At 40.4% G+C, this 12,923-nt stretch overlaps 1 protein-coding gene across 1 annotated transcript in view; it reads left to right on the forward strand.

Moving 5' to 3' along the window:
* nbas (NBAS subunit of NRZ tethering complex) overlaps positions 1-11,751 on the forward strand; it is a 158,840-nt gene extending 147,089 nt beyond the window's left edge. The window contains exon 53 of the mRNA XM_011491806.4: positions 10,830-11,751. Within this exon, the coding sequence (XP_011490108.2) occupies positions 10,830-11,105 (276 nt within the window). The 3' untranslated portion in view covers positions 11,106-11,751. The remainder of the gene's footprint in view (positions 1-10,829) is intronic.
* Positions 11,752-12,923: the final 1,172 nt, after the last annotated feature.

Genomic DNA, 12,923 nt, shown 5'->3' on the forward strand with positions numbered 1-12,923 from the left:
AAAAATTAACTGCTTAAAGTGCTTCTTTTTCAGATAGAAAACACACTCAGCCTCTGCACTTACTTCTCCAAAGCTTTGTTTTTCTCAGCTGCAGGCAAACACCTTGAACTTTGGCAACCTCATTTTTTCTGATACTTTTTTTATCTGCTAGATTGAAGTTGCAAAATGTGGTCACTGGCTGGGAACCTTTCAATTCTGAATTGTAACAGGTCTTTTTAAATGTAAGATAGTAACCACTAACTTGGGTTGATTTTGCTTTTAAATGCTGCAGTCCGGTTTAGTGTAAGACTATAAAACTTTATTTGTACACAAGATTTTGTGCAAGAACCATTAAAATGTGATAGATTTGAACCCATAACAGTCAAAGTGGAACCGAAAAATTGGCCTTGTCTGACTTTTAGGGTGGGACAAATTGTCGCAAAAAATCTGTATTTGGACAAGAGACTGCAAGTTATTGTGTGTTAAATGCTGATTAATTTTTTCTTTAAAGTTGAAGAATGATCTTCTGTTTCTTCACTGGCTCTTTAATGTGAAAAGAAACTTTCTAAGAAGGTTTGTTTTTTGCCACCTTGGATAGCTTTGGCTTTCAATTGACTGCTGCTTTAAGAAAGTAGCAGATGGATTTTAGACACATTCAATTCAATTCAATTCAATTTTATTTGTATAGCCCAAAATCACAACAACAGTCGTCTCGATGGGCTTCGAAGTGAAACATGAACTCAAAAGGATCGTGAATACAAAGAGTGCAATAGTAAAATACTAAAAATGAACTAACAAACTGACTAAGCTATACTGGGATCCCTGCCCTTAGACCCCCCTTCGCTGTAAGGAAAAACTCCCAAAAAAACGGATTCCGGAAAAACGAAGAAACCTCAGGGGTGCCCACATGAAGGAGGGATCCTCCCCCAGGACGGACAGGCGATTTACCAGAACTCAAAGAGAAGAATTTACTTATCTAAATCTACAACTACACATTTAAAGTCCAGCAGACGAGCTTCATCCAGCCGTGGTTGGGGGGACAGTCAAAGGCGCGAGTCGAGCCGGAGACAGGAACCAGAGCCAGGTGTAGGAGCAGGAGCAGAGACGAGGTACTCTGTCAGGTACAGAGCAGAGACGAGCTAGAGATGAGCCAGAGGCAGGATCCACAGCATGGTGTAGGAGTGCGAGCAAAGGCGAGGTAAACGGTCAGGAACTGGAGCACGGATGAACCAACTGGAGTCTGAAAGCACTCCCACTCCCCAGGAGGGGAGAGGAAAAGAGGGACAATACATGAATCGCACTGTACCAGACAGAGGCATGGAGAACTAAATGATAAATTATGGTCAAAAATAGAGGAGAGGAAGGGTAGAAGTAGAAGAGAAAAGAGGACGGAACCCCAGTGCACCATAGTTACCCCAGCTTCAACTTCTAGCAGCCTTTTAAAAGAAATAGTTATTAAGTTTAATTTAAACAAATTAACATTAAGTTAAATAATCTCTGAATACTAAGTAGTCTGACAATAAGCCTGTCCAAAGAGGAATGTTTTAAGTCTAACTTTGAATGTAGAAACTGAGTCGGCCTCTCTTACATGAGCTGGGAGTTTATTCCATAAGACAGGGGCTTGGTGGCTAAACGCTCTACCTCCAACCGTACTTTTACTAATTCTAGGAACCACAAGCAGTCCTGCATTTTGTGAACGAAGTGTTCTTATTGGATGGTAAGGGACTATGAGGTCCTTAATATAGGACGGGGCCATTCCATGTAAGGCCTTATAGGTTAACAGGAGGATCTTGAACTTGATTCTAGAATCAACTGGGAGCCAATGGAGCGAAACTAACACAGGAGTGATGTGATCTCTTCTGCTAGTTCCAGATAACAATCTAGCTGCTGCGTTCTGAACAAGCGGGAGACTTCTTAAGGAACTCTTAGGACACGCTGCTAACAAGGAGTTACAGTAATCCAGCCTCGACGTAACAAATGCATGGATGAGTTTTTCAGCATCACTCTTAGAAAGTATATTTCTGATCTTAGCAATATTCCGCAGGTGAAAAAAGGCAGTTCTACACGCCTGAGATATATGAGCCTTAAATGATAAATCCTGGTCAAGTAAAACCCCAAGGTTTCTAACTGTGGAATTAGGGGCTATACTTATGCCATCCAGGGAGACTATCTGAGCAGACAGAGCATCTCTGAGGTTTTTAGGACCAAGTATAATGACCTCAGTTTTTTCTGGGTTCAAGAGGAAGTAATTGATTGTCATCCAGGTCTTGATGTCACTGATGCAGGCGTTCACTTTCTCTATATGGTCATTCTGGTCAGGCTTCATGGATAAATACAACTGCGTATCGTCAGCATAACAATGGAAATTAATGCTGTGTTTCCTGATTATGTTTCCTAGGGGTAGCATATAAAGCGTAGACAGGATGGGTCCTAAAACTGAGCCCTGTGGGACTCCATAGTTGACTCGAGTGCACTGAGAGGAATGGCCATTTACATTAACGAACTGATACCTATCGGACAGATAAGATTTAAACCACTGGAGAGCAGATCCTCTGATCCCTATGTCCTGCTCTAGTCTATGGAGTAAAATACTGTGGTCGATAGTGTCAAAGGCTGCACTGAGGTCCAACAGGACCAGAATAGAAAGTAGTCCCTTTTCTGAGGCCAATAACAAGTTAGAGACTCTAACTAGTGCAGTTTCCGTACTGTGGTGGGGTCTAAACCCCGACTGAAAGTCTTCAAAGTGGCTGTTGTCCTGTAGGTGGCAGTAAAGCTGCTTAACTACAACTCTTTCTAGGATTTTAGAAATAAAGGGCAGGTTTGATATCGGTCTATAGTTGGCCAAGATGCTAGGATCCAAACTGGGCTTTTTCAGAAGAGGTTTAACAACTGCATATTTAAAAGACTGTGGCACGTAACCCGTTTCCAGAGAGGCATTTATTATTGTTAATATGGGATCATTAATTAGGGGAAAAGTTTCTTTTAAAAGTCTAGTGGGAATTGGGTCTAACAGACACGTTGAGGATTTGGAGGACGTAATAATTGATGCTATTTCCACTTGATCCACAATAGTGAAGCAGTCTAATGTTACAGAGGTTTCTATGGATGCCTCCATTTCTACCGCTTCAGCCTGTTCTGGGCTGATAGTAGGAATAACTTGATTTAACTTATGTCTAATATTTGAGATTTTACTATCGAAAAATGTAAGAAAATCATCAGAGCTGAGAGAAACAGGAACTGCGCTGAACATGAGCTTGACTGCGAGTTAATTTAGCAATAGTGCTAAAAAGAAATCTTGGATTGTTTCCATTCTCTGATATTAAGGTTGAATAGTACTGGCTTCTAGCTCTACGCAGAGCTTTTTTATAATTTAATAGGCTATGTTTCCAGATATCCAGAGACTGCTCTGAACCTGAGCGGCGCCATTCTCTTTCCAACTTACGGGTTTCTTGTTTAAGAGAACGAGTTTCAGCGTTAAACCACGGTGCTACTCGGTTTTGTCTGACAAACTTAGGTTTCAAGGGGGCAACAACATCGAGTGTACTCCTGAGGGCTTGTAAGGCATCATTAACAAAGTGGTCATTTATACTAGGACTGATGCTATGGGAGCTGGACTCAGAGTATTTTCTCAGAATATCACTAAGTACTGGCTGAACTGTGTGTTTAAACTCAGACACAGAACGGTCAGTTAAGGTTCTTCTAAGCTGTTTCTTATTCACTGGGACAGAAGGATGTTCCAGTGTAAACCGGAAGGTAATCATAAAGTGATCAGAAATGATGGGGTTAAGAGGAAGGACACTCAGCTGGTTGATCTCTATACCATGGGTTAGAACAAGGTCCAGGGTGTGCTTATGACAGTGAGTGGGTTCATTCACACTTTGGGTGAAACCAACATCATCTAATAAAGCTGCAAAGGCCTTTCCTAGACAGTCACTGGGGTCATCAACATGAATATTGAAATCCCCTATTATTATAGTTTGATCAGAATCTAAGACAATAGTCGATAGGAAATCGGAAAACTCAGTTAAAAATTCTGAATACGGGCCGGGGGGGCGATAAATAATTATGAATAAAACAGGTTTTCGAGTCTTCCTGTTTGGGTGATTTATAGACAATATGATGTTTTCAAATGAATTATAAGCATTTTTAACTTTAGGGCTGAGAAGTAAGCTAGACTGTGATATTACTGCCAAACCACCTCCTTTCCCTGAAATCCTGGATTTCTGATAGTTAGCATAAGTGGGGGGGGGGGGGGGGGGGTTTGCTTCATTCAATCTAACATAGTCATCCTGATGGAGCCAAGTTTCTGTTGAGGCTAAAAGACTGAGGTTGTTATCAATGATTAACTCATTGACTAAGAGGGACTTGGAGGAAATGGATCGAATGTTTAATAAACCATATTTAATGACATAATGCTGCTTGTGAGTACTGCTGTCTGTCACTTTGAGGTTTCTATGACGCGCTCCTTTCATTTGTCTTTCAGCACATAAGCTAAAGCTCGGACCTGCTTGACTTTCCCTGCATGGGTTTTGCATGACTTAGCGACTTGAGATGCATTAAGAGTCAGTCGGATGTTGTGGAAAATCCAGTTTTTTCCCAAAAAAAAACTTCCCTCGAAATTGGATTATAAATTAGTTTCTAAATAATCAGAAAAATGTACTGGGAGGTCCCATTTCTATTTCCTCTCTGGGCCGACACCAAGTGTCTCACTTACCATTACCGGTCGGGTTGGGGGCCACTCTTTTAAAGGCTGTGAAGAGTTGTGGGAGAAAAACCAGCATGGAGGGCTGAGTTGCAGTGGAAACCTTCTTCCAAATCTAATAAAGACTTGCAGAGCCAATAGTGATAGAATGTTTAATCCATTTCAGCATCAAACCATATCAGGTCTAGTTGTGTCTCCAATGCTGACAAGCAAGTTTAGGAAACAAGAAACAGTCAGTTCATGATTTAATTACTTCTTGTCTGTACTTTTTTGTGCCCCTTTGTCTCTTTTCTTTTCCAAACCAAGCGTGTTTGCAATCAAGCTAATTAGGACCTCTCCAAAGAAGTTTAAGGACCTTGTCTATCTGTCCACTGGAGTGAGGACAAAGGACATTTGCGTGCATGTGTCTAAGCAAGTGATCATGTGTCTAATTGCGGGTTTAAGTGGTTTGTTTACAGCTCCTGCGTCGTGTTGGCCCTATTAATCCAGCTCTGTTTGCTTGGGTACTTAGTGTGTTGATCCCTGACTTACTCACTCGATGCGTTTGCTCGCTGGTTCCTGTGCGTCACAGCCCTCTTTTATTTTTATTTTTTGGCTCTGCGGCTTCCTCTTCTGTCACTTTCAATAATGTTTCGCTGTAAGCAAGGATTGTTTGGTGTTTGAGTGCATATGCATGCAAGGCTTGGCATGCTGCTAAAGCCCGGGGACAGACGGATGGAGGGTTGGGGAAGCAGAGCCCGAGGAAGGATGAGAGGAGGAGGAGGATAGGAGATAGCTGTGTGTTGTCTGGAATTCCAAAGAAGCTTTATGATTTAAATGATAAAAGAAGTCTTGGCCATGCATTATGTATTGGGTATTGTGCGTGTACGGTAATTCTAATTAAGATCTCAGCTGGGCTTATCTGGGAGTCGTAGAGTGCCAAGAAAGATGTATACAGGAAATGAGTGATGCACAAATGAAAAAACAAGGGTGTAAAATATTAACCAGACCAGTGAGGAGACATTTATCCGTCTCTGAAAGTGAGTTGGAACGATAAACTGGCGCTTTGAACAAAGCTTTTACCTGCTTGAACAAGACAAAATGGCAAGAAATGAAAAGATAAAAGCGGAGCATGAATGGAGGAGTTGGGACATCTCACTGCTGACTTGTCGGTGCTCTTGTCCCGCTGTAAATTTGTTCTCGGTCTGAGCACAAACAAAGCGCAAAAAAGCTTCTTGTTTGTGAATTCTCTGAAGATAAAGACCACATGTGGTCTGAACCAGATTTAGTGGGATTCTCGACCACAAACACACGTCTGTGCAAGAAGCACTGCCAGCAATGATTTTCATGCTCACAAGGATATCTACCTTTTTAAAGAGAGGAGTTTGTGGTAGATGGATTCTCTGCACAATCAGCTTGGATTCTGATTTTCTGTTTTGGATGAGACCTTAAAGAAAGAAAAAGCAGTCTGACAGAAGATGATGCTGAAGCAGGAAATGTGTCAGGCCTACAGCACAATGTTTGCTCTGATGTCACTTTGTCTTTGCCGTTTTCAAGCAGAGGCTGCAACAAAAACTGTCAGAACTGATGAACTGCTGAGTGGAAATGATCTAAGAAAGTTGGTTACAGTTAGGATTACAGCTTGTTGTCCCTTCAAAACTGAACTACATCACTATTGTGACTGTTAAAAGCACAAATGAATATATTAAAAGTATAAGCAAGCAATACAGAATAACATTTTCAACGTTAAAATGGAGGGGTTAAATAAATGTATAGTGAAACTCTTTGGCATTTTGGTATGTTAACTCCAACATGAACATTCAGATTCCTGGGTAACTACATTGAAATATTAAAACATAGAATGTAATAATAACGTTGTTCAGTGACCAATAAGTTATATTAAGTCTACCTGTGCACAACATTTTCATTCAAATATAATGAGATGGGCTGACTTAAATAGCAGGCTGAAGGAGGGCACACAATTTAAGATACTTCATCAATCTTTATTTGCTGCTACTAATTGCATAAAATGCAAATTCAAAGTTCTAATTTTTTTAAATGATTTAGCAATCAAACTGGTGAATGCATTTGGTATGCCGTGGGATATCCGTTATTACTGGGCTGCAGAGGGGAAAAAATCCTGAGTGTCAATAAAGTTTAAACCAGCTGTAGATATTTTACAGAGGATGAAGATAAACTTTACCCCACGAAAGTAAAAGAAAAATGGAACCTAAAAAAAATTGGATGCCCACAGAAGCCTCGTACAGGCCACTCCGTGAACATATTAAACCGGTCTGTGGACGGAAAATGGTGAGGGACCACCGGCTTATTTTTTTTTTTTTATATCTCACACATTCAATGGAATTATTTAAATGTAACTTTAAACTGTTTAAAATAAATGTTGGTAAATATTTAAATGATCTCCGATTACTGAAATATTTCCACTACAGTGTGCTTTTGTGTTGTGCTTGAAATGCTAAAAAGCTGCTTAAAAAAAATAATACGGCAAGTCACCTGCACTGCTCTGCCATAGCGACTGCTCTCCATCTCTCAGCTACGTTTTCCATCTATTTTCAGCTCAGTCTGTCTCAAATCTTTTGTCTCTCCATACTGGGAGATTGTAAGAGGTGTGTGTGGGTGTGTGTCACAGGACCAAGGCTGTGCTTGATTGTCATACTTCAGGTCTAGGCAGTTTGTTTTGGCAGAAAAAGATGGAATTGCTAAACACATATTAGAAAAATAAATAAATAGATATTCTGAAAATCCTTTTCCCCCCCCGCATTTCTCCGGATATTTTTTGTGGGCGCCCTCTGTGGCATTGGAGGTATAAAGTCAGAGTCGTTCTCAGCATCTCTACTGCCTTTTGGTGTTTGACTCGTACACCATCAGGTGCATCCATCGACTTGTATTGCAATTTGCAGGCTAACGTCTGTATTTCACATCACCAGCACGTATGTTTTAGACCGAGCTGGGCTTTTCCTCAAAGTGTGACATCTCATTACAATCAAAACCTGCAGCAGGTGATGTCCCTGATTATCGGGTCTTCAGGGCCAATCAAATTTTCCCCGCAGGTCAGTCATACAAAAACTCCAAAGGACATGTTAAAGCCAAACCAGTTTTGTGAGGGAATGAATGCTTTAGATTTTAGGATTTGTCACACAGGGTCCTGCAGGAAAATACTGCATATTTTTGGGTGTGGGTTTGACCTGTGATTGCTGAGTTTGTAGCTGAAAGGTCTGCAGACATATCTACTAATAGCTGCTGTACTTCACTGCAGAAACCATGTTTCTGAAAAAGCCTAAAGTCACAAACAGTTTTTCAGGAGGGGGGGGGTTGGGATCCATGGGTGTTTTTCTCGGTTGGATATGAGGGCAGTGTGCCAGCTCATTAAACTTTGAGGCTGATATCCAAAGTACTGGTGATGCATTTCCTCATTAGGGCTCCTCAACTCGTGCACTGATGTACTCCATCATACTTGCTTCCAGTGACTGTAGCAGATGGATGTTCCCCCAACTTGTAGCATGAACAGAACCCCACGAGGGTGCGCAGACTTTGTTGATTCATTGTCATGTCCTTTGGCGGAACCATAAGGCTAACATCCGTTGTCATTAAAATCGTTTGCAAATCGCTCGATCTTCATAAAATTTGCCCCAAATTTTGATGTCTAAACGCTCCAGCACAGTTGTACTACGTAGCAAACACAGAGTTTAGCTTTGTTGACTATTTCACAAGGTTATTTAAAAATGACACACACTTGGTGTTTTATTCTGAAAATCAAGCTAATTTCCCCTTCCCTACGTGATTCCTCTTCTACCACAAGAACCTATTATAAACATGCAGCTAAGGTAAATGGACCCAACCTCTGGTTTTAGTGCAGGACACTTCTGAATTACAACAGGACGAGTAAAAAAAAAAGTAACTGATTGGAAAGAGCCCCCCCCCCCCCCCCCCATCTCATCATTGTTGGGATAGGCTCCAACAACCCTCCTGACACTCATCAGACGAGGTGGCCTTCAAAATGGTGGGACTGAGGTTTATTTATGCTACACTAAAAGCTGACAGAACCATAGAAGATCTGTTAAACTAATCTAACCCTGCCCTAAAAGATAATTTAAAAAAATTCTTTCAATTTTCACATTTTTTTTAACAGGGAGAATTTTCATGCAATATTTGTGTTAAGTAATCACTAGCCTTCATGTTAAGCTAAGCTGATGGTTTCCACTTGGCAATACTTGAAATAACATCTAGATTAATTATAAATTATTGCATTTTATATCTGTTTAACATTAAAACACATTAATAGATCTTTTTTGGTGAATCTGTTTTTTTTATTTTTTTTCTTTAGTAAAAAAAACCCTGAACCCCTCACGACCCTGGAACAACACCAAATGAAATGTACATGATTTGAGCACCCTTTGTTCTTTTTTTGTTTTGCCTGTAGTGGTCGTGAGAGGGATTGCAGGTTTTTGACTCAAAATGTCCAATTATTTTTTACTTTTTCACAAAAGTTTTTGTGTCCCAAAAACGTGCAGATGCTCAGATTCCACAACGAACATTTTATACCACGTTTTGTCTAACTGTTTAAGATTTTGTGGGTGTGTGTGTGTTGATGTTAAGTTGGGGGTGTTAGAGGCTGAAATCTTACTCAGCCTTAGGGCAGCCCTACTCTAAGCAAACAGAGATGGATTTCAAAGGAATTATTTCTGCTCTGCAGAAACTGTACTAGAAAACAACGCAGGTTTTTTGATTTTTGTTAAAAATGGTATGATCATAATTAAAAGACCACGGGGAACGTTTCAAAAATGGATCAAAAGATGATCGGAGTGGGACTTTTTATGTTTGCATGTATCTCACCTGTAGATTTGCCACTTTGAACATTATTTCTTTGCCGAGGTTGGGCTTCAGAGGTGACATATTAGAAACTGACAGAATGCAAAGTGCATTTGGTCTGAAGATTGTTTAACCTTTGATAGCCGTCACTGCCCTTTCCATGGATGTGCTGCTGCATATTATTTCCAACCTAGATTTTCACCTGTATTGTATTTCAAGTCATTTACTTTTACTATCCCGGTGTCTTGTTTCCCCATAAGCTTGTCATGATCCATCTGGTTTTGTCTCACAAAGCAAACCTTAGAAATGAAATTATTAGTCATGTGTTATGTGTTATTTGTCACTGTTGTCTTCCTAACTTAACATTTACTGCTTATTTTTTTGTTTGAAAAAAATGCTCTGCAATTGTATCAAAAAGCTGAGTGTCTCAATCTCTCACATAATACACGCAGGCCCCACCATCATATCTTCTCCAAAAGCTTTTTAGGGATAAGACTAAAAGTAGGAGGCTCACAGAGATGAGAAGCTCCAGAAGTGGGAGGCGAGAAACCCATCCAGCTCCGCTCATGGTCTCTAGAACAGAGGAGAAGACACAGGCTCCGCATTTATAATTGATCCGCCTCGGGTCCAAAAATACCTCCGACAAGGACTGGCTGCTGTCTGTGTGCGTGTAGAATTGTGCAAGTGCAAGCTCCATAATAGAGTAAGCAAACAGGTGAGAGGTCGGCGAGGAGATGGGGTCTGAGTCAGAGTGAGAGGCGGAGAGTCGGCCCTTCAGCCGCGACATTCAGCCCCGCTGCTGCGCAGCCTGTGAACCTCTCATCGCAACCTCAGCGGGTTTAGCTGCTCGAATATGCATGTAATCCATTGATGTAAAGAGGTGGATGATGGGATTGAAATCTTATGTAAATGTCTGTTTATGGATCTGGGAGCAGGTACTCGGAATCATTTTGGTCATGTGACCTTCTGACTTCATCAATGTGCGACACTAATAATTTACCCGTTTTTATTTATGTTTTCCACTCCTGTTTACAGGGAACATGTGACACCATTTTTTGTCAATTTTAAAAGACGTGCTCTTTATCGACAATTGCGAAAAAGTACAAATACAAAGGAATTTGAATGACAGATGAATAAGAGGTCTTTCATCATTACACCATCTTTGACTACATTGCAAAAATGAATGTACAGTTTTGAGCTGCTAATACAGAAAGTTCTTTTTTTTGCTGCATCTTTTCAGGTGTAGGTGTTAAGTAGATCTGCTGTATTATCCCCAGAAAAGAGTTTAGAAAATTTAGTTTCCTCTTCCCTCTTATCAAGTTTGTTTACTTTCCTGCAGGAGTCTGCCTCCACCTGCGATGAAGAACTTCTGTCGCTGCTCCTAGATGCGGGCCTCTTGGTGGGCTGCGTCTCCTCCGCTCTGTACCCCCTGCTCAGCTCCCACATGCTGACCCACCAGCAGGAGGGAGGCTGGGATGTGGAGAAAGCTGCTGCAGAGCTGATGGCAGCAGGCCACGGCCCAGAGGCAGGTTCTCTTCTGCTGGCTCACCGGGGAACTCACCAGGCCCATTTCACCTTCAACTCCGCTTTGGCTGTTCTCAAAAAGTGGCTGTGAGGGGAGGCAGTTCCCCCACTCGCACACACACACTCACCTGGAGAAATAAAACACACCTAGAGAGGGGAAAAATGGAGATCTGAGAAAGAAAAGGCCCATAACAGAATTATTTGCACGCCCTCCTTCTGCATTTCTAATCAGGTTTGGAGAAGGTGAGCACGAGCCGCAGAGCTTGCCTCGAAGCTAGAAGAGGCAACGCCTTTAATATCCAAACATCTGCTCAATTAGGAGCAAATAAATACACAAACTTCCACAAACATCAGCATTCAGCCTAATCAGAAGCCGCACGGACTGCCTGCATTTATTTGCATGTGTTGTCTCCTATTGTTTGAAAAAGTAATTGAGCGGTCGCTCAGAAGCGGTGGGTGGATATTAGCCTATTGTTCCATTACAGGTCTCCCTCTTTAACATCCCATCGTTAGGCACCCTGCCTCAGCTCTATTGTTTTCCCCCTAATAATATCTAATTAATTCCTTCCAAACAAATTAGCCCCCCAGCTGCCACGTGTTGTGTGTGTTTTTCAAAATGATCTATGCAGCTGCAGCGGAGTGTGTTTGCTTCCTTTGTTTCACCTGATGTGCAGCTGGATAATGTATTTTATCCCACCCTGCTTTCAGATCACAAAAATAAAAGATGTTCCAAATGATTTGTTGCTCTTCATTTTTTTAATGTTTTTGTCTCTGATTGAAATTTGTATCAGTGTAACATTTATAGATCTTTACATCATCCGCTGACCTTTCACCCAATCCATTTTTCTTTATAAAGTATTATTATCTTTTTTTAATAAAGATTTTACCCAGTATTTTACATATGATGAATGTATTCCACACATTTGCGTTGTAATTACAGCATTTTCACATTGTTACAGGGGTAATTACAGCCCCTTTGACCCAAACAATAATTATGGTTACATGTTTTTCTTTTTTGTTGCGCATTTATTCCATAGCAGTGTTTTCCTGGTCAGCATTCATAACTTAATGTAGGCTTTGAAACAAGCTGTTATTGCCTGACAGCTCTTAAAGATTTTCATATTTTTTGCTGTAATTGCTAAAAGGCGAAATCGTTCTGCTAGCAGTTTGCTTATTTTTATATTCTTTTTTATAAATAAAAAAAGTGTTCAAACATCTGCCATTAAATAAATGTAAAACTGGCTGCAGCTACCAATCATGTACTTTGTTTGAAGGGGTGAAAAAGTTTGAAATCTCTTCAATAATTGGAATACCTACATGGAAGGAGGCAAGAGGAAAAAATTTTCCCATTTAAGAAATATGGCTTTTTACACGAATTACTGAGGAGGCAGGCTTTCCCCGGCTTATTAATGGTATTTTTTTGTCATTCAGGCTCTGCTGTGAGTGATGGATGATTTAACTTCATCTAATGTTTGGCCTTGAGGTCTAAAATATATATATTCTTTCCATGTAAAATACTCGCCTGCCGGTAGTTTTTCATTTCTCTTAAATAAAAAAATCCTGCTTTAATCATTTCAGACATCAGTAGTCATGTTTTGAAGGTTTTTATGCTTTATTTAAGGAACATCGTTACTGCTCACACTGGAGCAGGAAATGTGGTTTCGTGACTTTGTCTTTTTTGGAGTGATGTGTGCAGTGATGGAGAAAATAATCCAAACTGATTTTGATACAACTTTCGACAGAAAACATAGCTGCTTCCAAAGAATAGCCAAGAATTGCACTCTTCTGAAGTGTTTTTCTACATGACTTAATTTTTAGTCAGTGGACACCTTAAAAGACTGAAGGAAGAAAAGAATTTTTTGAATTATTTATTTAGTATCATTATTATTTTTTTATTCAGCTCATATTT

This window comes from Oryzias latipes, chromosome 24 (genome assembly GCF_053564925.1).
Source record: "Oryzias latipes strain Hd-rR chromosome 24, Olatipes_Hd-rR_3.1".
In the NCBI taxonomy this organism is placed as follows: Eukaryota; Metazoa; Chordata; class Actinopteri; order Beloniformes; family Adrianichthyidae; genus Oryzias; species Oryzias latipes.